This window comes from Lissotriton vulgaris, chromosome 11 (genome assembly GCF_964263255.1).
Source record: "Lissotriton vulgaris chromosome 11, aLisVul1.2, whole genome shotgun sequence".
NCBI lineage: Eukaryota > Metazoa > Chordata > Amphibia > Caudata > Salamandridae > Lissotriton > Lissotriton vulgaris.
Genome location: NC_141699.1, coordinates 170,913,227 through 170,938,113, shown reverse-complemented (window position 1 = coordinate 170,938,113; position 24,887 = coordinate 170,913,227). Strand labels below are relative to the sequence as shown.

Genomic DNA, 24,887 nt, shown 5'->3' with positions numbered 1-24,887 from the left:
AATAATGTCCATCCCCACCCTTTCAAAAGGAACCCCAACCACTGGCAGTGGTATTATGGGAACCTTTGTCTTGCCCCCGCCTTGCCACTGGCCTGACAGGTGACAGAGGAGCTGCAAAACTCCTTTACCTTTTCAGACATATTGGGCCAGTAGAAATGGTTCACCAAACGGTTCCATGTCTTTGTCCGTCCCAAATGTCCTGCCAAGGGGATATCTTGACCCAAAGTCAGGATGAACTCTCTGTACTTCTGGGGCACCACCAATCTCCTGGTGGCCCCCTCCTTGAGGTTTCTGGCCTCAGAATAAAGCAGTCCATCTTCCCAGTAGAGTTTGTGAAACCCACTGTCATTCCCCTCCTCTTGCTTAGAAGCAATGAGCCTCAAGCTCTCATGGGTTGGACAGTCACGCTGCCCCTGACTGAAGTTCTCTCTGGAGGGTCCACCTGCTCCTGTCAGTTCTGCCAAATCTGACATCTCTGGCAGGGATGGAGTCCCTCCCTCAGAGGCCAGATCCTCCCCATCAGGGCTAGATTCTTCCTGCACCTCTGGAGTTCCCTGGGCTGGCTCACAAGGCCCAGTTCCCTTGTCCTTGGATGCTTGGCCCTTTGTTCCAGGGTCCAAGTGTCCAGCCCCTCGCTTCTGGCTAGTCTGTGACCTAGTCACAGCACATACCCACTGAGGGAGCTCCAACATTTTCATATGGAGTCCTCTCGCCACCTCTGACCACGCAGAGGCTTCAAGATCATTGCCCAGTAAACACTGGACTGGGAGCACCTTTGACACAGCTACCTTCATAGGGCCTGTCACACCTCCCCATTCCACATCCACCACAGCCATGGGATGGAGTTTGGTAGTGCTGTCTGCATATGTCACCTGGTGAAGCTCACCAGGTAACAACCTCTCTGGGGCACCAGTTCATCCAGGACCATAGTTACACTAGCCCCAGTTTCTCTGAAAGCCTCAACCTCACTCCCATTCACTTTAGGCCTCTGCCTGTACTTGTCCATTTTTGGAGGTAAGGCAGCAATGGTGGCAATATTCCCCCCACCCAGGGACACTAAGGTTGCTTCCACCACCTGCCTGTTCTGTACACCACCTTCCACCCCTACACTGACACTGGCAATCCCTGTGGATGCCCCCTTAGGGGGGAGCTTCTTGGTGCAGAAAGCATCTCCCTGTTTATGCCCTGGCTGGTTACAGTCAAAGCACTTACCCACCTTTGAGGGATCAAAGAACCTACCAGGCTTTCCCTGAAACCCTCTCCCTTTGAATTTGGGTTGGCTCGGGCCCCCCTCCTTGTGCAGGTTTTTGTGGGTCTTTGGAGGACTCCTTAGGTTTTTGACCTTCATTTCCCTGGGCTTTCCCCTGGGGAGGGACCTGTCCTCCTTTCTTCTGGTCACCCCTGATGCTGAATGGAAACCCGGGTTCTCACCCACTCATCAGCTGATTTCCCCCAGCTCTCTGGGGTCTGTCAGCTTAGAGTCCACTAGATACTGGTGTAACTTCTCTTCTGCACAATAAGTCAAAATGTGTTCTTTCAAAAACAAATGATACAATCCCTCATATGTGTCAACTTTGTTACCAACAATCCAGTCTTCCAGTGCCTTTACTGAAACATCCACAAAGTCTACCCAAGACTTTGAACTCAATTTCTGCGTGCCTCTAAACTTCACCCTGTACTGTTCTGGAGTCAGACCAAATCTCTTGACTAAGCATGCCTTAATCTGCTGGTATGATTCTGCATACTCTCCCTTCAGGGTCAGGAGCCTATCCCTCCCAGATACTGGAATCAACTCCCACAGGAGTGCAGCCCAATATCTAGAGTGGACCCTACTCATTTTAAGAGCCCTCTCAAAGGCTGCTAGCCACTTGTCAATGCCATCCCACTCAGTGTACTTAGGTACTATGCCCTTGGGAAGTTTAGGTTCAAATCTACCACCCCTGGACATCTCAGCATCTTCTTCACTTTCGCTGCCACCATTCCTTTTCTCCTCTTCCCTATTCCATTTTCTCTTAGCCAATTCGAATTTCTCCTTCTCAAAGGCAATCAACTCTAATTGAGCCTGAAGCTGTCTCACTGCAAGGGACAGTAGTGGTACCTGAGTAAGGGACCCTTCCCCACTCCCACCACCACCTTGATTCACTTGGGTAACACTAGTCACAATGGGAAAGGTCTCATCCTCACCCCTCTCTCGGGTGAGGTTGGGGGGGAACATCTTCCCACCCCCTTGGGTTCTCCTCCGCTGCCCTGGCCCAGGCCTTTTGGGACTTAAGCAACCCTGCCTTCCTCATCTTCTTGGCAGGGTGCAGCCCCCTAAGCCTACATTGTTCTCTAAGATCCGCCATCTTAAGCTGGGACTGTTTAGCCAGGTCCAGCTCCATGGTTCCCTAGTTTTGGGTCACAAAAAACTAGGCACAATAGACTTAGAACAATTTGGAAAAATCAAAACAATGAATTAAAAACAGTTCAGTCCAAATTCTAAAAATCAAACTCAAAAGTTTTGTTCTAAGGCAATTTAGGGGATTTTTATAATCTCAAATCATTCACTGAAAGGTGTACTTGTTAAACACAAGTCCTCATCCACACCGCTGAACACCAAATGTTGGAAAGGGGGTTATTGGTATGGGCAAATGTAGGTCTGCCACTGGCAATAAGGCCACTAACACATGATAGGACTCAGCATAGGTCTTAGAAAATTATTCCTTTGCTCAACCCTTGGTAACGTGGCTACGAGCAGACAGGCTTAACTTCAAAGACAGGTATGTAAAACATTCAAAAACACCATTTCAGTAAATAATTAAGACACAACACAAAATAAAAATCCAACACCAATTTATAAAAATAGGTAATATTTTTGTCTTTCAAATGACAACAAAACGAAAATAATCCGCTGTAGGGAACCAGAGATATGAATTTTTAAAGATTAGTCACTTCCACTTGAACAAAACCCTTACAAATCCACTGGTACTCTAGGCGTTGAATTCTTTGTGGGGCTGTCCAGGTGAGCTCTGTTAACCTGTAGCTTGCAGGGAGTTCAACTCTGGAGTCCTTTGGTAGCAAGGTAATCCACAGGGCTGCAGTTTTACTTGGTGCAGTCTTCAGAGGTCAGGCCTTAGAGTTCCTTGCACAGCAAAATCTTTTTCAGCAGGGCACGTCTTGCTTCAGTAAGTTTCAAGCAGCAGATCTGGAGGGCTCTGCCCCTCTCAGATACTTATTCAAAATTCTCTGGGTCAAGCACCAGGTCACTGCTGACCAATGAGAGCAGGGCAACTCCTCATCGTTATGACCACACCCTGTAGAGTTTGGCATTAGTTTGTCCCAGAGTGCATTATTCTTCCAAATCCATAATGGCTGATTTTCCAGCAAGGATGTAAGAGCTGGCTAAACACACCCCATGGGATGGCTTATTTCCATGGACTCTCCCCCTACCATCTGCACATACCTTCCTTAAGCCTAGCCCTGACTCTGGGTGAAGACTGTCAGAGTGGACTGAAACCCAGGCCTCCCCTCTGCCTTTGAAGAGCATAGTTTAGGACACCACCTCCTGGCCTGGCATTCCTATAGACCAGCACACTGCCCTCCCAGCAGCCTGGCTAATCCACTTAACTCTGACCAATCAGGACAGACCACTGAAAGGCTGAATTTGGACTTACAAACAAGAAAGTCTCATAACTTCTTGTATGTACACTTCAGGAGAAATTCAACAATATAATATTGTTGGATTTACTACTACCATTCTGGGAGGTTTTTGAATGGTCCGGCCAGTCCTCTCCTATCAATATTTATTAATCAATCACTTCCTACGATGTTAACCTATGGGCCATGGGATTTGCAATGGGGAAAATGACTTGGGACACTTTTCAAGAACCAGGGCTTATAAAACCATATTTAATAAGTATTTCCCTAATTTCTACAGGACCCCCACCCCCTGTGCAGCTAGGGGAGACTTCAGGGGTTCTGAATCTGCAGAAATCATGCAGATTATCCTTACCCAATTCTTCTAGCATCAAAGTCGAATTTGAGCAGCTCTAAAACACAATATGGGGAGTGAAATGTAAAATTTCACTTTACTCAGGCATATAAAAACTCATTTTATAAGGGCGTACCTTATAGATAACTGACCCCCCACCCCTAGGATACCTAGGGGTGACCCTGGGGGTCCTTATTATGCAAAAAACATGGTAGGTTTTTCCTTTTTACGCGCCCCTACCCCCAAAGTCCAGTTTGGGCACAATTTAAGGTTTAAAAGCTGTCCTGGCCACCAGTGCTGCTTTTAAACTGACCTCAGGCATCAGCACTGCACACATGCTAGTGCAGAAAATCTGCTGGCCTCTAAACTGCCATGCCCCAGGATACTGGAGACTTCTAGGTAGTTTCAATCCCCTGCACTATTACATACTAGGGGCTTATGGGGTAGGTCATGCCAATAACTGGGGTACCCACCCATACCATAATGTACCCTAGTGTATGTTGGGTACCTTAACTGCATTCTAATTTGTTCCTTTTAGCTTGGCACTGGCGCTGGGCCTGGTTAAACAGAGCCCAGGGTTAGTCAGAGTCAGTTACCACCAGATCCAGTCAGCAAAAAGCTGGGGGGTGCCCAGGGCACAGGATGACTTTGCAACAGTGAATATTTCTCAGAACTCGAGGAATCAAGAGTATGAGACGAAACACTTAAAGAAGCTGTGAGCCCCAATCTAACTGAAAAGCGTCCCCCAACATTCCGTGCGTCGGATAATGGAGACTGCAGAAGGACAGAGAGTTTACATTCTTGTGAGTGGCAAACAGGTCCAACTGAAGAAACAACCACATCCTGAAAATGTGATGGACCACCTCTGGATGGAGATGCCACTTGTGATCAGCTGAATACTGTGGACTGAGACTGTCCGCACTCAAATTCATTTCCCCGGGCCAGATGATTGCGATCATGCAAATCTGATGGTCCTGAGCCCAGGACCAGAGTTGCAGAGACTCTCTGCAAAGAAGATACAACCCTATTCCTCCCTGGTTGTTGATGTACCACATCGCGGAAGTGTAGTCCATCAGGACCTGAACCAACTAACCGCGAAGGGAGGGAAGAATGGCTTTGAGAGCCAAACTTATCACCCGCAATTCCAGAAGATTTATGTGAAACAATCTTTCCTCTGGAGACAAAAGGCCTTTGACCTCCGGATCCCCCAGATGAGCTATCCACCCTAGCATGGAGGCATCCGTTACCACTGTGGCCAGGAGAAGCTGAAACGGCTTCCCTTTATCCAGGTTGCCTGGAGTACTCCACCATAACACCTCTTTGAGATCTCCGTTGTGTTGAAACAACTGCAGGTAGAGGCACCACTGGAGGGCCCTCATATGCCAGCGCACATGGTTGACTAACAGTATGCTGGAAGGGAACAGACTGAGCAGGCGCAACACTTTCAGGACTGGAACAGCCGCTCCAATCCGAAAAAGTGAAATCATAGACTAGAGGTCTTGAATCCTCTGTAGAGGCAGGAAGGAACGACTCGCAATAGTGTCTAGTACTGCCCCTATGAACAGGTTGCCTGAGAGAGTACCAGGTGAGATTTGGGTACATTTATCAAAAACCCCATGTTGAACAACGGTTGTGTTGTCACTTGCAAATGATCCAGCACTATCTCTGACAACTTTGCTTGGAGCAGCCAGTCGTCCAGATAGGGGAAACAGGAATCCCAACCTTCTGACATGTGCTGCCACCACAGTCATCAGCTTTGTGAAGAATCGAGGTGCCGGAGTAAGGCTGAATGGAAGAACTGTAAACTGGTAGTATTAAGACCCCACCATAAAACGAAGATACTTCAGATGTAACTTCAAGATGGGTGTGTGAAAATATGCATCCTGTAAATCAATCGACATCATCCAGTCTACCTTCTGCAGTGCAAGAAGAACCTGAGCCAGGGTCAACATCTTAAATTTCTCCTGTTTGAGGTAAAGATTCAAAATCCTGAGGTCTAGGATCGGCCTCTAGCAACCATCCTTTCTTGGAATCAGGAAATACCAGGATTAGCATCCTTGATCCCTTTCCTGCTCCGGAACTACCTCGATTGCACAATTTTTCCGTAATGTCAGAACCTCCTGCTGGGGAAGCAGAAGGTGTCCTCTGAGCATGAGCCCTGGTTGGGAGGAAAAGAAGGGGGGAACTCCAGGAAGGGTAGGGCGTACCCATTCTCTATGATGTACAACACCCAGACATCAGTAATAATACACCTTCAATGTTGTAGAAAATGGTACACCAGTCCTCCCACAGGACAAGCATGCTTTAGGATGGAGGAGCTAGAGCTGCTTCCCTGCCGTACCAGTTGGAGGGATAGATGAGGAGGAAGAAGAGTAGGAGTAGGAAGACTTGCTGATGTACTGCACCCCGCAGATGACCTCTGCCCTTTCCCCTGTAAGATCTGTACAGACGAGTTGCCTGCTGTAGCTGCTGCCTGGCACGAAAGGACAAGTTCCTCACATATCCACGAAGCTTGCGATATCCGAGGCCCCTGGACTGAGACTTGAGACCCAAAGATCTTGCTGCGGCTCTACTGTCTTTAACGCGTACAGCACCGAGTCTGCTTTTGCCCCAAACAGGTGAGAACCATCGAATGGCAGATCTATTAAGCCATCAAGGGTGAACCCAAGACACTGTAACCAAGCATGCCTCCTGGTAGCCACAGATGATTCCATCGCCTGGCAGCCAAATCAGCAGTGTGCAGACCAAACTGTATGACCTGACGGGCCACAGCCTGGGCATCTGTTAACACCTCCGGAAAATGCCCTTGAACTTCCTCTGCAGGTTTCGGAAGCACCTCCCAGGCAGAATCCATAAGGGAATGGATGTAGCATCCCAAAAGGTACGTACCATTTGTTGATTTGAGAGCCATAATGCCTGACAAGAATACTTTTTTTTGCAGATTGCTCCATACGTTTCTATTCCCTATCTGCAGGTGTAGTTGGGAATGACCCTGCAGACTCCTTCGAGGAGCATGAACCCTGGACAACCAAACTTTCTGGTGATGGATGAGTGGAGCCACCTTGTACCTCCTTGTCACAGACCTGGACACCACTGGATCAGTCATAGGCTTCTGCCCCAGAATGGAGAGCTATGGGAAAAACCGGTACACGTTGACGGCGCAGAAAAAAAGAGAACGGACATCAGCATGCCAACGAGGTCTTCTTATGGCTCTGATGACGTCACGTGAAGTCACAGGGGGAGCCATACCATTGTGACGTCCTCGTGGGAAAGCGGAGGAGAAAAGTTTCAGTGGGATGCTGCACATGGGGGTAATTCATATGGTGAGGAATCCACAGGCAGATGTATCCATCAGAAAACAAATGTACAAAAACCTGTGCACATAGGATGAATGAACAGGCTGAGAAGTAAGAGGAATTTGTTATTGGTCCGGAGATATTCTAAGACACACTCAGCAGTTACAGTGAATATTGCCTCACATGAAGGGGTCTCCGTCACCATGTTATGCTTGGATGCCAAGATAGATTTCAATAAGCTACTATGGGAGTTCATATGAGAGACACTATCAAATAAAATCCCACAAACTGGTTAAGGTATTATGCAGTGGACCAACAGCCAGAATTCGGATTTCATGGAAACTACGGACTCATATTTCAGTCACAGGGGGCACATGGGAGGAGGTACATCACCAAGGATGTCTGCTGTTTTTATGGAGCCCTTTACACAACTGATTGGGGAAAACTAAAGCAGGAAGACGGCTATGCACAGCACAAGATACTGAATTCAGAGCTAACTAACTGCCACGTGGCATTGGTTTACTATCTTCTGAAAGGGGTAACAGAATCAACCAACAAAATGATAAACAGGAGACAATATATGGTGAAGAGCAGCGAATGTATCCATATGCATGAAGTAGAAAGCATGGGTATATAAATTAAAGGTAAAGGTTGTATCTAGCACCGGTAAGGTGCGGGAGCAGTGGCAGGGAGTTCAGACAGAATCTGGAGGGGTTGCAGACACAGAGGTACATGTATTTATTCACATGTGGTGGGAAAGTGTGGTGATAAAGAACTTTTGGAGAGATGCTCTGTCCAAGAGAGCACAGAGAGCAAATGCTAACATGCAGTTTACCCATGAATTCTGTGATAGGTCTGCTGGGAGACACAGATAAAGAGGGGCTGAACCCACTTTCACCAAATAGGTAAACGTATCTCCTACTCTTTGTTAGCAGCCATACTGACATTTGTTCACACATGGAATGCTACCGATCCACCACTATCAGTATGTGGTAGATTAAAGACTGGAGCTTGTGTGCGATGGAACAAATTAACAGCAATGATAAAGGAACAGATAGTGTGATTCGAGAGAATATTGAGGCCATTTCAGACATTTTATGGGAGGTAATTGACATTAGTGTGTTTGCACACCTCACCAGCTCTAATCAACACAGCAGGAGTAAAGGCATCCCCAGAAGGTTCCTCACTCTAACAGACTATGCTAGAGGTGAGTGTAATGCAAGCGGACAGGGCATTCAATGTATATGGTAATAGAAAAATCCATAAGCCTTCAGATAGGAGTTTAGCTGGGATGATGACATGTTGTTAAGGGCATGTAAACAAATTACAAATGCCTGAAATAGAGTGTTTTACATAAAACATAAGTTAAACTGCTATGTTGGAAATAGATGTAGAAACACTTATTTATTTTTTATTTTTACCAATGTAAGCGCAATGTAATGTTTCTGATGTAAAAGTTAAATGAAGTTGTTTAAAAAACAGAAAGGAGACATTAAACCTTAAGTGCTAATACTTGTTTAAGGTGCAACAGCTGTAGGAATATCTTGGATCTTGTCCTGCACAGGCAGAATTTGAGGTAGCGGTATTTAATAAACTGTCTGAAATTCAGGGAAGAACAGAAACTCCAGTGGTACATTTGTCAATCGTTGCAATTTCTGAAGAGTGAAGTTTTTCCAGGGTGTTTGAATACTATGCTATTGGCAGTAGTTCAACTGTTGATCACGAGACAGTAGTTCGAAGCAGACCCACCGAGCTCCAAGAGCCGGTTAGGAGAGATAGGTAGGAAATGATGCTCTTGAAAGAGTCATGCGTCTACAGACTGGCCAACATGTGAAGCTGGCGAAGATTTGGCGACTGTCCTAGTACTACTGGATCACGATGCTAGGTATATCAGAACAGGAGAAAGGTGAAATAGTGAAGAGTACAGCTTTAAAAAGAAGGAAGCGGAGTTTTTGACAGGGGAGACGTTTAATAGAGGAGGAGGTGGGAGGCATGTGGTAAGAAACATGACTTTTATTTTGGTTTGTAATGTCAAATAAAAAAAATAAAAAATCATATATTAAAAATTGGATTCAGTCCCCCAGTTCTCATGACTTAACAAAAGTGCAGAGAGAATTCAAATCCCAAATTTTCCTGAAGGAGGCATGGGCCGAAATATTCCAACCACTGCCAGGGTGTCTAAACGTGCATAAAACATTCTATAAGTAAACAACCTGCGGCACACCACTAACCAGTTCTGATACAGTAGCAGGGTTGCTGTGGTATCACTAGCCAGTCGACACAGTGTTATTCCTCCTGTGAGGCGGATGTTCATTACCTGCGGCTCCGTCATAGCAAAGCAGGATCGGATGGTGCCATCCAACAATGGCTCCAACCAGCGCTCCTTCTGTCCTTGGGTTCCATAACGAATCAGTACTTCCATGTTTCCAGTGTCAGGAGCCGAGCAGTTAAAAACCTGAAGAGGAAAAAACAGCAAGCAAAAAACTAAACATAACGAATTATAAATTCAACCGCAAGCGCCATGATGTAAATGTAAATGTAAATGTAGACGTATTGGTAAAGCGCACTGATACCCCGGCAAGCAGTGTGTCCTGGCGCTGTACTCATACCGCTAGGGAACCCGTCCTGGCTTTTTCCCGTGAAATGTCCACTCCTGGGCATCCCCGGGGTGCAACCAGGCATCCCCAGCGCTGTAGGGGGCCGTTGTGGAGGCTAAGCAAGCTATTGCCCAGAGTTGCAGCGTGGGACTCATGCTCAGAGTAGGCACCGAGGCGAGAAATCAGGTCCGAGGAATTATGAGCCCAAGAACCGCCAAGATCAGCCAAGATCAGCCGAGGCGGGATTTGAACCCTGGTCCCGATCAGACCTCTGTACCAGGGACTGCCGCTCTAAGCAGTGAGCCACACTCCTCCACATGATAAGTACACACAAGCAACGGTAAAGCCAATCATTTGGGCGTTTGTGTAGTCTACCCGTTTGAGGAACGTTACTGTACGACAGTGTACATGTGCCACATGGAGAGCCTCGTGTACACCAGAGGCACAGCCTGCATAGCAAGCTTTACTCACAGCGACAGCCAGAAGCAGCCCAGGGAGCTGCAGTCATGCTCACACACAGAAATAATATTATGCAAAAAGCTGACCAAGTAAAGTACTGATCACCTCCACTCATTCTGATGCACTTTACTCAAAGACTCAGCTCATTCCTCCATTACTGCGGCTCACCTCTCCTATGTGGGAATCCACCTTTGAGTACCAACTAATGTGTTGTTTCCGTCTCTGGGAGGGCATAGTCCCAATGTAGCGCTAAACATACCTTGAGGTAGGCTCTTGCTGCCACAAGTGCGGTCTGTAGTTTACCATGAACGGTTATCATGGCAGAAACTACACACGGAGAACATGGTGACAAGAGGAACCCATGGTGGGAAAGAGTGCACGGTCTGCAGAGGGTCACAGAAGAAGGGGAGAGGAAGTACAGGGAATGGCTTCAGATTGGAGAGGCAGCGTCAGAATTGGGCTGGCAGAAGCAGGGGCCTAGCTTCAGGTGGGGCGTTTGGGGTATTACACCCCCTCAATAAATTCATTTTCAGATGAATAGTTGGATCCAGGTGCTTTCAATCGGGTATGTGAGGTGTCTGTCGGATTTCACCTGTGATCTTTTAATACACACACTGACAAAAACACAGACGATGATCAAACACACTCACACTCTCATTCTCTCTCTCATCTCGGTTTTGAAAGCTCTAAAAAATGTTTATTTTACAAATGTTGGGGTTTTCTCACTTAGTACTCCTATTAATCTGCATTCCTCCCCCTCTCCAGTGCCTCTTAAGCTCCTGTGATGCGCCCTGCTTGTCACAGACCGTATTATAACATTATATGGCAGTGTTATGGTCTAGAAATGGGATGCTCACACCGCCCCAATCTTACTGACCAAGCCACGCCCCTGGGAGAAGGTATGCAGGGAAGTAGAAACAGCCTTGTAGTGACAGGGTTGGAGGGGCAGCAGGGAGAGCAGTAGTGGGCAAAGGTGGCTTTGCCAAGAGGGCCCGAGCTAAAAGGAGGTGAAGCACTGAGGCAGTAGTAGGAGGGCCGGAAGAGGGAATCATTAGACCACATCAGGAGGGAGAGGATCAACTGGTTTGTAGCAGGAGAGCAGGGAGTAATGAGGCCTTTATGGGAATAAACATCAAACCAGAACTGTTGCAGGAAAATGTATTGTATTGTAGCATTCCTATAGTGCTTCCTAATCCTTGATGGGCCCTCAAAGTGATGGAGTGGCATGTTAAAGTATCCCATGCATGCAGCAGTATACAAAAGAAGCATGAGAGATTGACTTCTGTATGCAGCACGCACAACTGAGGGCCAGATGTAGGTCGCCAAATACCGGTCGGTAACGGCCGATTTCGGCCGTTACCGACCGGTATTTGGAGATTGAGATGTAGGGGGCCTAATATTTACCGATTCGGTAATTTTACTGAGTCGGTAAAATACTGAATCGGTAAATTTACCGAATCGGTACATCTAGATGTAGGTGGCACTGAAAACAGTGCCACAGGCCCTTAAGAATTTGTTATTTACCATGAAATACTATTTCATGGTAAATAACGAATTCCTGTATACATGCACATCTGTGCATGTACACCTGTGCCATGTGACACACATACATGCCCTTAGGGCCACACAAGCCAGAATCAGGGGTGCAACAGGGTGTCAAAGTGACACCTTGTCCCCCTTGACAATTCAGTAATTTTACCGAATCGGTATTTAACGATTCGGTAATTGCCATTGATTCCTATGGGCCTCAAGGCCCATAGGAATCAATGGCAATTACCAAATCGGTAACTACCGATTCGGTAATTACTGAATCATACCGATTTGGTAAAAATTACCGAATTATTACCTACATCTCATTTACCGAATCTAGAATACCGAATCGGTAAAATTCGGTATTCTAGAGTCGGTAAATGCGATTTACCTACATCGGGCCCTGAGTGTCTTGCAGTCTCTGAAGTAGTTTGAACCATGACCTATTGACAGTATTCAAGCTAGTTTATTAGTACTAGGTACTATGGCGAGGGAGGCACAAGGCTATTGTGGATGTGGATGTGGATCCACAGTGGCCTTTAAAAGGGCGGGGCTTCAGTTCTTGGAACACACTAGCTGCTCAGTGCAGATTTTACATGACCTAGACTGGCATGGTAGAGGGTACACAGTCCAGTGTGCAGTGAACAAAGAGCATTTTTCAGCTTATACTAGGATGGTGTCTACAGAAAACCGAAAAAGTTGGCAAGCCATGGTAAAAGGAAAGGAGGATAGCCCGGTCAGTGCTGCTGAGTGGCAAAACGATGGGGCTCCTACTAGACTGCAGCTCCCGCCAAAGTTCTCGTGCGGACCCAAGAGTGCTGCCGATGCAGTGTCTGCCCCTGTGACACCGCATGCTAGGGGTGCCAGCCTAAATCTCAGCAGCCTTCTTGAGGGTGGGGTCAATGCTGGCGGGCAGAGCTTCTCGCTGCTGGGCTCTGGCGCACTTGTACCTGCCCTGACTTTCTCTTAGGTCTTGGGAGGCTGTTTTGGCCCTTCTGCTGCCCCTGCAGGGTCGAATTCCCGCCCTGAAGACTGTCTCCTTGAGTCCCTGCTAAGCTGCTGCTTCTACCCCCTGCTGGGCCGAAGCTCCGGCTGAGATTACCGGTAAGTTGATGCTGACACACGCGGCTGGGGCCCACTTACTGGAACTACCACCGCTGACTGCTCTGTCTCTTGGCGATTAGAATGGAGTGGCGTAAAAGTGACATAGAGTAGCATTGTGTGGAGTGACAGAGTGGAGCAGACTAGCTTGAGTGGAGTGGCACAACGCAGTGGCGTACAGTGGATTGGCGCACAGTGGAGTTGCATGGAGTGGAATAGCACAGAGTGGACTAGCGAACAGTGGACTGGTATAGAGTGCTGTTGAGTAGCAATATGTGGAGTTGAGTGGCGTAGAGTGGCATATAGGAGAGTGATGTACAATGGAGTGTCACAGAGTGCAGTGGCGTACACTAGAGTGGCGTAGAGAGGAGTGGCATAGATTGGAGTGGCATAGAGTAGGGTGGAGTAGACTAGAGTAGGGTGGAGTGGTATAGAGATGAATGGAGTGGCACAGAGAAGTGTAGAGTGCCATTGCACAGAGTTGCATTGTGTGTAATGGAGTGGCGTACAATAAAGTGGCATAGAGTGGAGTGGCATAGAATGGAGTGACAGAGTGGAGTTATGTAGAGTGGTGTGGCGTACAGTGGCTTAGAATGTAGTGGCATAGAGTGCCTGTGAATTGGAATTGTATGGAATGGTGGCATACAGTAGAGTGTCTTAGAGTTGAGTGGCATAGAGTAGAATGGAATGGCATAGAATGCAGTGGCATGGAGTTGAGTGGAGTGGCTTAAAGTAAAGTGGTATTGACTGGCACACAGTGGAGTGGCTTAGAGTGGAATGGAGTGGCATAGAGTAAAGCGAAGTGGCCTGGAGTAGAATGGAGTGGCATAAAGTCGAGTAGAGTAGAGTGGAGTAGAGTAGAGTGAAGTAGAGTGGCGAATAGCAGAGTGGGTTGGATAGCATGGAGTGGTGTGAGTGGCATAGAATAGGGTGGCAATGTGGGGATAGGAGTGGCAGAGTATAGTACAGGGAGTGGGGACGTGGAGTAGAGTGGCAATGAGTGGCATGGAGTGCTGTAGAGCAGAGTGGCTTAGAAGGGAGTGGCATAGAGTGAGGTAGCATAGAGTAGCATTGTGTGGAGTAGAGTGGTGTAGAGTGAAATGGAGTGGCATAGAGTAAAGTGGAATGGCACAGAGTTGAGTGGCTCAGAGTGATGTACAGTAGAGCAGTGAGGAAGAGAGTGGCATTGAGCAGAGTGGCATAAATTAGAGTGCCGTGGAGTGGCATGGAGTAGAGTAGAGTAGTGTACAGTGGCAGAGTGGAATAGAGTAGAATAGAGTAAAGTGGAGTGGCATAGAGTGCTTCGAGTGGATTGGAGTGAAGTAGTGTAGGCTGGTGTAGAATGGAGTGGTATTGAGTGAAGTGGAGTGACGCAGATTGGAATACAGTAGAGTGAAGTGAAGTGCCACTTTTTGGCACTGTGTGGAGTAGAGTGGCGTACAGTAGAGTGGTGCAGAGTGGAGTTGCGTACAGTGGAATGAAGCGGCATAGAGTAGAGTGGAGTGGCATATAGCAGACAGGGGCAGAGAGGGGTGGTATGGAGTAGAGGGACAAGGAGTGGGGTGGTGTACAGTGGCAGAGTGGGGTGGTGTGGAGTGGCAGAGTGGGGTGGAGTAGAGTGCCGTGGGGAAGAGTGGAGTGGTGGGGAGTGGTGTAGAGTGGAGTGGCAAAGAGTGCCATAGAGTGGAGAAGCATTGTGTGGAGTGGCGCAGAGTAGAGTAGTGTACAGTTAAGTGACAGAGTGGTGTGGAGTGGCACAGAGTGGCACTGTGTGGAGTAGAGTGGCATAGAGTGGCGTGGTATAGAGAAGAGTGGCATAGAGTGGATTGGCATAGAGTGGTGTGGAGTGCTTTAGAGTGGCGTGGAGTAGAGTGACGTAGAGTGGACTTGAGTAGAGTGACTTGGAACAGAGCGGTGTAAAGTGGAGTGGTGTAGAGTAAAGTGGAGTGGCATAGAGTGCTTCGAGTGGATTGGAGTAAAGTAGTGTAGGCTGGTGTAGAATGGAGTGGCATTGAGTGAAGTGGAGTGGCGTAGGTTGGAATGCAGTAGAGTGGAGTGGAGTGAAGTGCCATAAAGTGGCACTGTGTGGAGTAGAGTGGCGTACAGTAGATTGGTGCAGAGTGGACTTGCGTACAGTGGAATGAAGCAGCATAGAGTAGAGTGGAGTGGCATACAGCAGAGTGGGGCAGAGAGGAATGGTGTGGAGTAGAGGGACAAGGAGTAGGGTGGTGTGGAGTGGCAGAGTGGGGTGGAGTAGAGTGCCGTGGGGAAGAGTGGAGTGGTGGGGAGTGGTGTAGAGTGGAGTGGCGTAGAGTGCCATAGAGTGGAGAAGCATTGTGTGGAGTGGCCCAGAGTAGAGTGGTGTACAGTTAAGTGACAGAGTGGTGTGGAGTGGCACAGAGTGGCACTGTGTGGAGCAGAGTGGCATAGAGTGGCGTGGTATAGAGAAGAGTGGCGTAGAGTGGAGTAGCATAGAGTCGTGTGGAGTGCTTTAGAGTGGCGAGGAGTAGAGTGACGTAGAGTGGACTTCAGTAGAGTGACGTGGAACAGAGTGGTGTAAAGTGGAGTGGTGTAGAGTGAAGTGGAGTGCAGTGGTGTAAAGTGGAGTGGTGTTAAGTGGAGTGGAGTGGTGATGAGGGAAGTGTAGCGGTGTTGTGTGGAGTGGCATAAGGGGAGTAGAGTGGCATGAAGTAGAGTGGCATGGAGTAGAGTGGAATGTCGTAGAGTGACGCAGTGTAAAGTGGCATAGAGTAGAGTGGTGTGGTGTAGAGTGGCGTGGGGTAGAGTGGGGTGGTGTAGAGAGGGGTCGTGTAGAGAGGGGTCGTGTAGAGAGGGGTCGTGTAGAGAGGGGTCGTGTAGAGAGGGGCAGTGTAGAATGGGACGGTGTAGAGTGGGGTGGTGTAGAGTGGGGTGATGTAGAGTGGGGTGGTGTAGAGTGGGGTGGTGTAGAGTGACAGGAAGTGGCACAGAGTGTGTCCACACTATGGCTCTGCAATGGGAAGAACCCTAGCCCTAAAAATGTGTCTGCAGAGCAGGGAGGCATGGGTGAGTCTGTAAGGAATCTGCAGCTAGATATTGTCTCTACCAGATAATGCGTTACCGAAGGTAAGTAACTTGCTCATCTGATAGAGACTTCTAGCTGCAGATTCCTTATCGTTGAATAGATAGCCAAGCCATAGCATACAGGAGGTGGCCTGCGGACAAATAAACTATACAAAGATGTCCTGCAGGACTAAACGGGAGAAGTGCATGTCCTTGCGGACATGACTGTCTTGGCAGTAGTGCTTGGCAAACGTGTGCAGGGACGCCCAGGTTGCTGCCTGGCAGATGTCTAGGACTGGAACACCGCAAGCTAACGCCGTGGTCACAGCTTTTCCTCTGGAGAATAGACCCGTAAGTCGTCAGGAGGCTGCATTTTGGCCAGGGTATTGCAGATCTTGATACAGAGAACAACCCAGCGCAAAATGGTCCATTTCTGAACTGCCCGTACTTTTGTTTTAGCTCCTACATAGCCCAAGAAGAGTTGGTCATCCACCCGTAACTCTTTTGTGCAGTCAAGGTAGAACAACAGTGCTCTTTTTGGGTCCAGACAGTGGAGTCATTCCTTCTCTTTAGAAGGATGTAGAAAAGCCTAAAAAGGTGGACAGGGTGACAGACTGCCCAAATGGAATGGGGACACCACTTTAGGTAGAAAAGAGACCCGGATGGGAAGCACCACTTTATTCGGGAATACCATGAGATAGGAAGACTTAGATAATAAAGCTTGCAGCTCACTCACGCTCCTGGCAGATGTTATTGCCACTAGAAAGGCTGTCTCGATGGTAAGCAGCCGGAGAGGACAATTGTGACGCAGTTCGAAGGGAGCACACATGAGAGATGCGGAACCCGGTTCAGATCCCACTGAAGCATGATGAAGAGGGGACTTAAACAAAAACGGTTGGTCAGGCAGCCACTGGAAAGCGGACAGAGCAGAGAGATAATGAATGAGAGTGCCTAGACCAAAGCCCTGCTAGGCAAGAATTAAGAGTAGAATATCAGAAAGAGAGGCAGAAAGAGGGGCAATAGTCTTTTCTGTGCAATATTTTATACATTTTTGCCAACAGCAGGCATATACCGTTTTGGTGAAGGGCCACCAGGCCCCCAAAATAACTTCGCAAATTTCAGGAGAATGGTCAAAAGCCCCACTCAATCTACACACAAGGAGTCAGCAAGTTGACAGATTCAGGTGGTGGACCCTCACCTGCAGCTGCAACAGAAGATCCTCCCAAAGGGCCAATCTGATCGGTGGATCAATGCTCATTTTCAGAAGCTCCGGATTGCAAATGCTCCGAGCTCAGTCCGAAGCCAGAAGAATGACTTGGTAGTTCTTGATCTTTTTGAGAAACCTGGGCAAAAGTAGTATGGGTGGAAAGGCGTTCAAGACGTCTGAGTTCCACTTACGATGAAAAGCGTTGTCGAGCGATAGCCGCCTTGAAAACTCCAATGGGCAGAACTGCTGACATTGCGTGTTCTCTTCGGAGGCTAACAGATCTAACCAAGGCTCTCCCCACTGCTGAAAGAGACCGTGTGTCACCTCCGAGTGGGTACGCCATTTGTGATCCCCTAGGCATCGACGGCGGAGTTTGTCGGCCCTAGCGTTCAGAGAACCTGCCAGGTGTTGAACCACCAGGGTTAAGCTCTACTGATCCAAATATGTCCAAAGACACAGGGCCTCTAGACAATGGGAAGAAATGCTTCGAATGCAAATCGAATCGCTCAGAGTTCCAACAGGTTAATGCGGATTCTGGATTCCGCCAGAGACTAGAGTCCTCTGATCTCCACCTCTCCCAGATGGCCGCTTCATCCCAGGAGTGATGCATTTATCATCACTGTGAGATCTAGTTGGAGGAGGGAGAGGTTTCTGACTCTGACCCAATCGTGGTTCATAAGCCATTACTGCAGGGCCTTTGCAGTTCCCTGAGATCTAGACCATGTCGGAGAGATTCCCCGGATGCTGGAACTTCAGGTCACACTGCAGAGTCTGCATATGCCATAAGGCATGATCTACCATTAGGATGCAGGAGTCTATGAGGCTCAGCAGCCTCAGAGTCAATGTCACCGTTATCCAAGCTAGCAGCTGAAACATCAGTATTATAACCTACATATCCTGGACTCGCAGCTTGGGAGGATAAGCTCAAAAGTCCAGAACAGCTCCAATGAAAGGGAGAATCTGAGGAGTCAGGTGCGACTTCAGCACGTTTATAGTAAACCTGAGACCTGAGCCTGAGACCCGAGCCCAAGTGAGCATCTTGAACTTCTCCTTTTTAGGTCGAGCTCTCGACCTATTGTGGCCAAGTTTCTCCTCAAGGGACGTAGATAGGTGCACACGCGCCGATTGCACATCGTGGACGCGCATCATGCCCCGCCCCCCCCAGCCGTGCACATCTTTTGCTCCACATTCCACATTCACAGTGGCAGCCTCTCACAATCACGCACACAGCCACACTCACAGAAGCGCGCGCGCACACACACACACACACACACACACGCGCACACACCACACACCATACACACCTCACACACAGGTGCCAAGCCCCACTTACCGCCTCAGCCGCCTCTCCTGACTTCTGCTGCCATCCACTCTGAGGGCGCGGGCTTCTCGCAAAGTCGGAAGTCCCGCCCCACGACTGCCGTGAGCGTGCACATCCCGAGACCGGAAGTTCGGGAGAGTGCACGCTCGCGGCATTTTTTTAATGTGCAAATGATCCTGTCACGGCCGTGCAGCTTTACTGCTGCGCAGCCAATGCTTGGTTTTTTTGGATCCATTTCGCGGCCGACGCAACTAAACACTGACGTCTTGTTTCCCCATTGTTGGCAGAAGCGAATCACCTGAAGAGGTCTGATTTATGCAGGGATTTACTTCTGCTAATAGGGAACTAACACATAAAACGCTGCCCTGCCTTGCTCATGAGGAGAGTCCGTAAACGGATGTGAACAGGTGATTTTTCGCATGAGGTACCAGGATTTTTTTTGCTGAGTGTTGGTTTTTATGAGAGCAGGTTTCTCTGTTTGAGGTGACTTCCCCCAAATGTATTTTTTAACTAAATCAGGACATGTCGTGCCTTTTTTAGCTTCCATAGCTTCTAGCCTGATGATAGTGCATAAAGACTATCGTGACGTAGACACAGATGCGATCACGTACGGTGATTAAGATTGTTTTCTTTCCTGCACTGTGCACTTTTAGGTTTTTTCTAAAAGTCCATAAAACTCAGGTTAAATGAGTTACTAATGTAAATCTGTGAGACTCGGGTCGTGTGTGAGAGTTCATGTTTGGTTGTTAGCGCAAAATATGGATGTACGTTTACGAAACCCCAGTGGGATTTTTTTTTAATCTTCACAAACAGGGGAGTACCTCGTCACTCAAAATCTAAAATGCACCATGCGTTTCTGAACCTATTGCATGGCCCGCGTGCTTTGTTGATCTTTCCCTTAATCAGTTTGTTTTAAGCTTGCATTTTATCTAACGGTCCTACAACATAATGGTGTTAAGGTTCAATGAAGTTATATTTGACGGAAGCAAATTTGCACCCATTTAAAAAATAAATATTTATGATTAGATATTTTAATTTTATTTATTACATTTTCGTCAAAGTACAGAATCAACAGTTAAGTGGTCTACCAGACAAAGGGCGAAAATGTGTCAGACAAGACATTATCATTTTTTCCTCAGCTACTTATTCCACAGCAGACATAAAATGTGCTTACCCTTGACCACAGTGATTGCGCAGCAGCGGCACATGGACATAGTGGATGCACGGGCTTCTCGCTCTTCTACATATTTCCTTTAAATGTGTATCCAGGGGGTTCTGACGACCATATTGCTTCCATTTTTCAGGTCCAAGATCATCCCATTTCACTCAACTCCTAGATTAGTTACTTCCACAATTGTCGTCCCTGTCCTGAGGAGTCGGCGCAAAGGGGCCCATATGTCTCTCGGGCGAGTCATTTCCAGGAGCATCCATGTGTATGTTTCTAGTTGTTCATTACTGTGGATCAAGTCCAACATTCACGTTTTGCACATTGGCATACTACCCTTCCCCTTTGGCACGCAACCAGACGTTTATCTAACAGTAGTGTTGGGGCTCAATTGCTGTAACCCAAGCCAATAGTGCCATCTGAAGCTTGAGGATGCCCGGCATGTCTATCATCTTTGACAGGGACTCCAGCACCGCTCTTCAGAAACCCCTCATCCCAGGGAAACCCAACGCCAGGTGCATAAACCCTTGCTTCCACTGCCTGCAATCTTGCACAATGAGAATCTTGCCTAATGCCCCATTTCTATTTCACAAACGCTGTATAGGAGAGTCTATGAAAGTATCTTGAGTGAATCAGGCGAAGTTTGCTATTTGATGAATAAAAACATATCTTGAGGGTTGTGTGTGTCTCGTCCGTTAATGTGGCCTGAGGAGATAAATATTTCCTCTTCATAGAGCCACCGCCTATTTCACAGTCGTTATTGTCTCTAGCTAGATATGACATTATCATCACTTGTCAGACTGAAGTGTTGGTGGTGTGGTATTGGAAGTGCATGTGAATGCATCAGTTCGAGTTTTGCTCTGGACTTGAGTATGCACCAGGCCTACAGCGTGCCATGCACCATGCTGATCTCAGCCGACCAGCTTTTTGCATGATACATTTAACAGTGGTGTCAGGTTAGCCATAAACTGTTCCACCACCAAGTGGGCCATATAGGTTTGGGGATTAAGCCTGTAAAAGGCAAATTGGTTCTGTTCACATAGGTAGTATCTTTCCGTGCTGGGCGCAGCAAAGCTAACTTGTTGATATGGGAGAAAAATCAGTGGCAGCTGGTGACATTTGAAAGTGGTTGGGCGTAAAATTTGGGTATGACTTTTATGTTGCGGGCAGGCTTAATGGATAAACGTTCCAGAGAAAAAAGATTGATAAATTGTGCATTTTAAAGGAAATGAATTTAGTGATGAAGCAATGCTTATAAAGCAGTGGGAACATATAGTCTTGGAATATTGAACACATTAAAAACTGCCCCATATCTATCTTCATTATATGTTATACAGCTACTGTAATGTGCAATGCACGTAAAATCACAATCTAAGTACAGGGGAGAAGTAAAACCAATTCACCTCACACTGAAGGGGTATGGAGTAACTGGCCGTACAAAGGCAGGGTGTATTTATTGCAGCTAAATATTAAACCAAATAGCCCTGTGTCACATCAATCACAGTAGTGTAATTGTGCAAAAGCCTTTCTAGATGATATAAATTGCCCTGGTGTCGTGGCGATTTTGCACTGACATTTTCAGATTATGTAAATTGCGCCGGTGCAACTTTGTACTGCCATTATCCTGCCTGGCAAGTTGACCGATGCAAAACCAACATTTGCACTTGTATGCCTGTCCTAATGTCAGTGGGAAATAGCCCAGGCTTGCAACAGTGAAATATTCATATTCTCAGGACACTAATGTGACCTTGGGTCCACCCTGCATCCCTCTTTTAAGGAACGGATGAGAGGTTGCAGACTATTCCTATAGGTGTCCAGCAACATTCTAGGATAACTCAGTGAGTTATAAGCTTAACCCTGTGATAACATGTCACTAGTCCAACTCACGAGAAGCCAGGGCCAACTCCGTCGTTCATGCTGCTGAGGCGGATAGTAATGCTAACTTACTGATAGTTGCCCGTGTATGCCGTACAATTACAAAATTGTGAAACTGATGTTGCAGGTGGGTGGTATACAGAAAACAAATTATCATCAGATGGGATCTATCTCTTCTCCACGAGCATCCTACAATGACGTCATGGAACTATAGAAATATTAAGATATGCAGCTGTCTGCCATGCATTATAGTCCCATTCTAAGCTACTCAACTGTTTACTTGCTATTATTAAATACATTCCTGATTTAGGATCGTGTTAGGGAAGCCTGTGACCTGGTGCATGACCCTGCCTTCTTTTAGTTTGGGTGTCAGCAATTTTCCAGGTGCAAATACACACATGCGTTATAGACAGTTTTGCGTTAAAGCGCATAGAGGTGTGTACCTGCCCACCATATGCGATATTTCTTAGTGAACCTCTAACCTAATTAGTAGGCGGACCGGAACATCCATGTGGAAGTTAATAAGCCTTTGAACAAAAAGATCCTCTCTGCTTTATGTTATTCCTGACAGAAGAGTAGCCTGACTCTGGTGCCCTCCTTAGCTTCGTGTCAAGACTTCGAGCTGGGGCATTTGTATGCTTAGCCCAAACACAGTAAAGAATGCATGCCATCCATACATACAATTTCAAGTCTCTACTCAAGTCCCGCGCTCCCCTTCCCTGTTCCCCCACCCTAACACCAGTGTTCGGTGTGGCAGGGAAGTGTGGACATGAAACAGGAGCCCATACCCAGTCTATCTCCGTCCCCTCACCCGCTGCCTCCCCGCCCCCACCCTCCAGCCATGACATTCATATCCGCGGTAAGTGGCGTCACGCTTGGTTCTCTGCAACTGGCATGTGTGTGTTTTAATTCCTGGTGGTGGACACACAGAAAGTGAAACTCACGAGCAATCAACGGGGCTCGGGGTGCACAACGTAGGCAGAGCACAGCTTTTTAAAGATGTTTGTTAAGGTGTACGGACATTTTCACAGCTTCAAGTTTACAGACTTTTTTGTTTTACCGATTTGCACACCTTGTTATTTAAAGCTACCAAAATGATGGAACAGAACATATAATTTGCAAAAACTGGTTATTTTCCTGCATGCTCCACTTTGTGGTTCTAGAAAACAATGGACTTGTAGAGAATTGTCCAGACAGTTTCCTCTGTGCATAGAAAAGATTTTCAAAAGGTACATTGCGGGAAATATTCGTCATTCATTTTTGTGCAGTGAAAATGGTCTCATGCCACAGAAGCAACCCAAACATCGTAGCCATCGACGCTTAGAAGCGAACAAACATACAGTGTGCTTAAAAAAGCTTCCCAGACACTGCAGTGAATGTCTGTTTCTACTGTGCCCTCGGGTACAGAGGCCATTCGTTTGGAACGCATGTGAAGAGAAGGCAGGGAGAGAGTGGGACCCTTCAGGTGGTTCACAAAACATGAAGATGGGGCTGTAGCAGCTCCCTGTGGAGAGTTGTCAGACAAGAATTTTTGAATGGACAGGTGGTGATCGTTGTGACAAATAAACAGAAGTGAATATGAGAGGTAGTTTACCACGTAGAGGCCAAGGACAACTCCATACTAGGTTCCAGTCCCTCTGGGCACCAAATATGCAGCTTGTTCCCAGTACGCCACTAGAGTCAGCCTCATGTTTCTGCTCAAAAATTTACTTGTGTGAGGGGAAAGCATCACGTCACGTCACCCTTAAGGAAACACATCCAATCACAGTTTGGCTTGATAATCAAGCTACACCGTGATTGGTTATGATATTTAATTACCCGCCACCACACAGTGTCTCCAAGCGCGGTACCACAGGGACAGGCTAATCGAACAACAGCGAATCGTAAATTTGCTCTCATGCAGTTTCAAGTAGAACAATCATTGAAAATGCTATAAGTCTCGCCTTTTATTAAGTTAAAGCCATTTGCTTTGCTAATGGTTTTGTATAGCATAGCAAATGGCTTTAATTTAATGAAAGGCAAGACCTATTGCATTTTTAATGCTTGTTGAGGAAGAGATTGACAGTTTGGGGTCTAGAATAGGATGAAGATTTTTGTTCTTTTCGGGTATCAGAAAGTGGCTGGAATAACAACCACTACCTTCTTCTGATATCGGAACCCTTTCTACAGCCCCCTTGGCCAGGAGAGCTGAAACTTCCTCTCAGAGCAAGAACATTTGATCTGCAGTAAAGGGGGAGGGAAAGATTGGAAAGGGAGGGAGTAATCGCTCTGAATGATCTGTAAGACTCATCTGTTTCATGTTATGGACTGCCAGTGGAGGAGATGATGTTGGATTCTCCCTCCAACTGGGTACCCATGGTCTTGCAGAACCAAACTTGGAGGGCTTTGAGTCTGCAGCTGCCAAGGGGATGGTGGCGGAGGATTTCTGGCTACCATTCCCATGTGATCAGAATGTACCGCATCCACGTCCTCGCACAACTTGGGAAGTTTGAGCAGGATGGTGACTGAGGTATGGCTAGTGCTTTTTAAAGCTTCTTCCATAGCCACAAAAGGCAGTCTGGGAGCGAGGCGTCACTGCAAGGCCCAAGGACTTGGCCATATCCAACGAGTCTTTGAGGCGTTCCAGCACGGTGTCTGCCTTCTCTCCGAAGAGACGAATCCCTTTGAAGGGCAAGTCCAAAAGGTTGGCCTGGACATACCCCGAAAAGTCCAGCTAGTCAGTTGTATCCAGGTCAAACCTAATCGTGAACTTTGCTGCATCTCTCCCATCTAAGAGGGAGAATAGCTCGGGCCTCCTTTGGGATCTGTGGCAGCACTTGCGCAACCATTTCCTATTGGGTATGGGAGTAAAGGCACAAAAGGCATGCAGTGTTCACCAACCGCAATGCAAGGCTGGCAGAAGAAAACATCGTTACGGGAATCATCCTTTACGACGCAACTTTTACCACGCAGTACCTTTACAACGCAGGTTTTTCAACGCAAGTCATTACAACGACGAGGGGCGTGGTTTGGACGCCGACGGGAATGGCGGCGTGAGCCTGTAGCTCCGCGCCCGATCCCCACAAACATCCTGAGGAGTCCCCCTGTGCAGCGGGCTGGACCTGGCGAGCTGGGTCCCTATCGCACCAGCATCGTACGGCCCCTTGACAGGTGGCGGCGGGAGCTGGCGGAGTAGCCCGGTAGGAGGATTCCCCTAGCTGCGCTGGACTGAGAGTGACGGCAAGATGGAGGCGGCGCCTATCTGATGAGGAGACCCTGTGCTGCGGCGCCCATCGGACATCGGCTGTAGCCCGAGCACGGGTTCGCTGGAGCTGGGGGGCCTAC

General features: G+C 47.6%; 1 protein-coding gene across 8 annotated transcripts in view; it reads right to left on the bottom strand.

The window, feature by feature from the left end:
• The window catches only part of ACAD10 (acyl-CoA dehydrogenase family member 10), a 627,389-nt gene that overhangs the window by 98,626 nt on the left and 503,876 nt on the right, over nt 1–24,887 (bottom strand). For 5 of the 8 annotated variants that reach the window (XM_086943061.1, XM_086943065.1, XM_086943060.1 and 2 more), the window contains one exon: nt 9,584–9,721. The exons of the other annotated variants lie outside the window; for them this stretch is intronic. In XM_086943061.1, the coding sequence (XP_086799187.1) occupies nt 9,584–9,721 (138 nt within the window). The remainder of the gene's footprint in view (nt 1–9,583; nt 9,722–24,887) is intronic. 8 annotated transcript variants of the gene reach the window in all.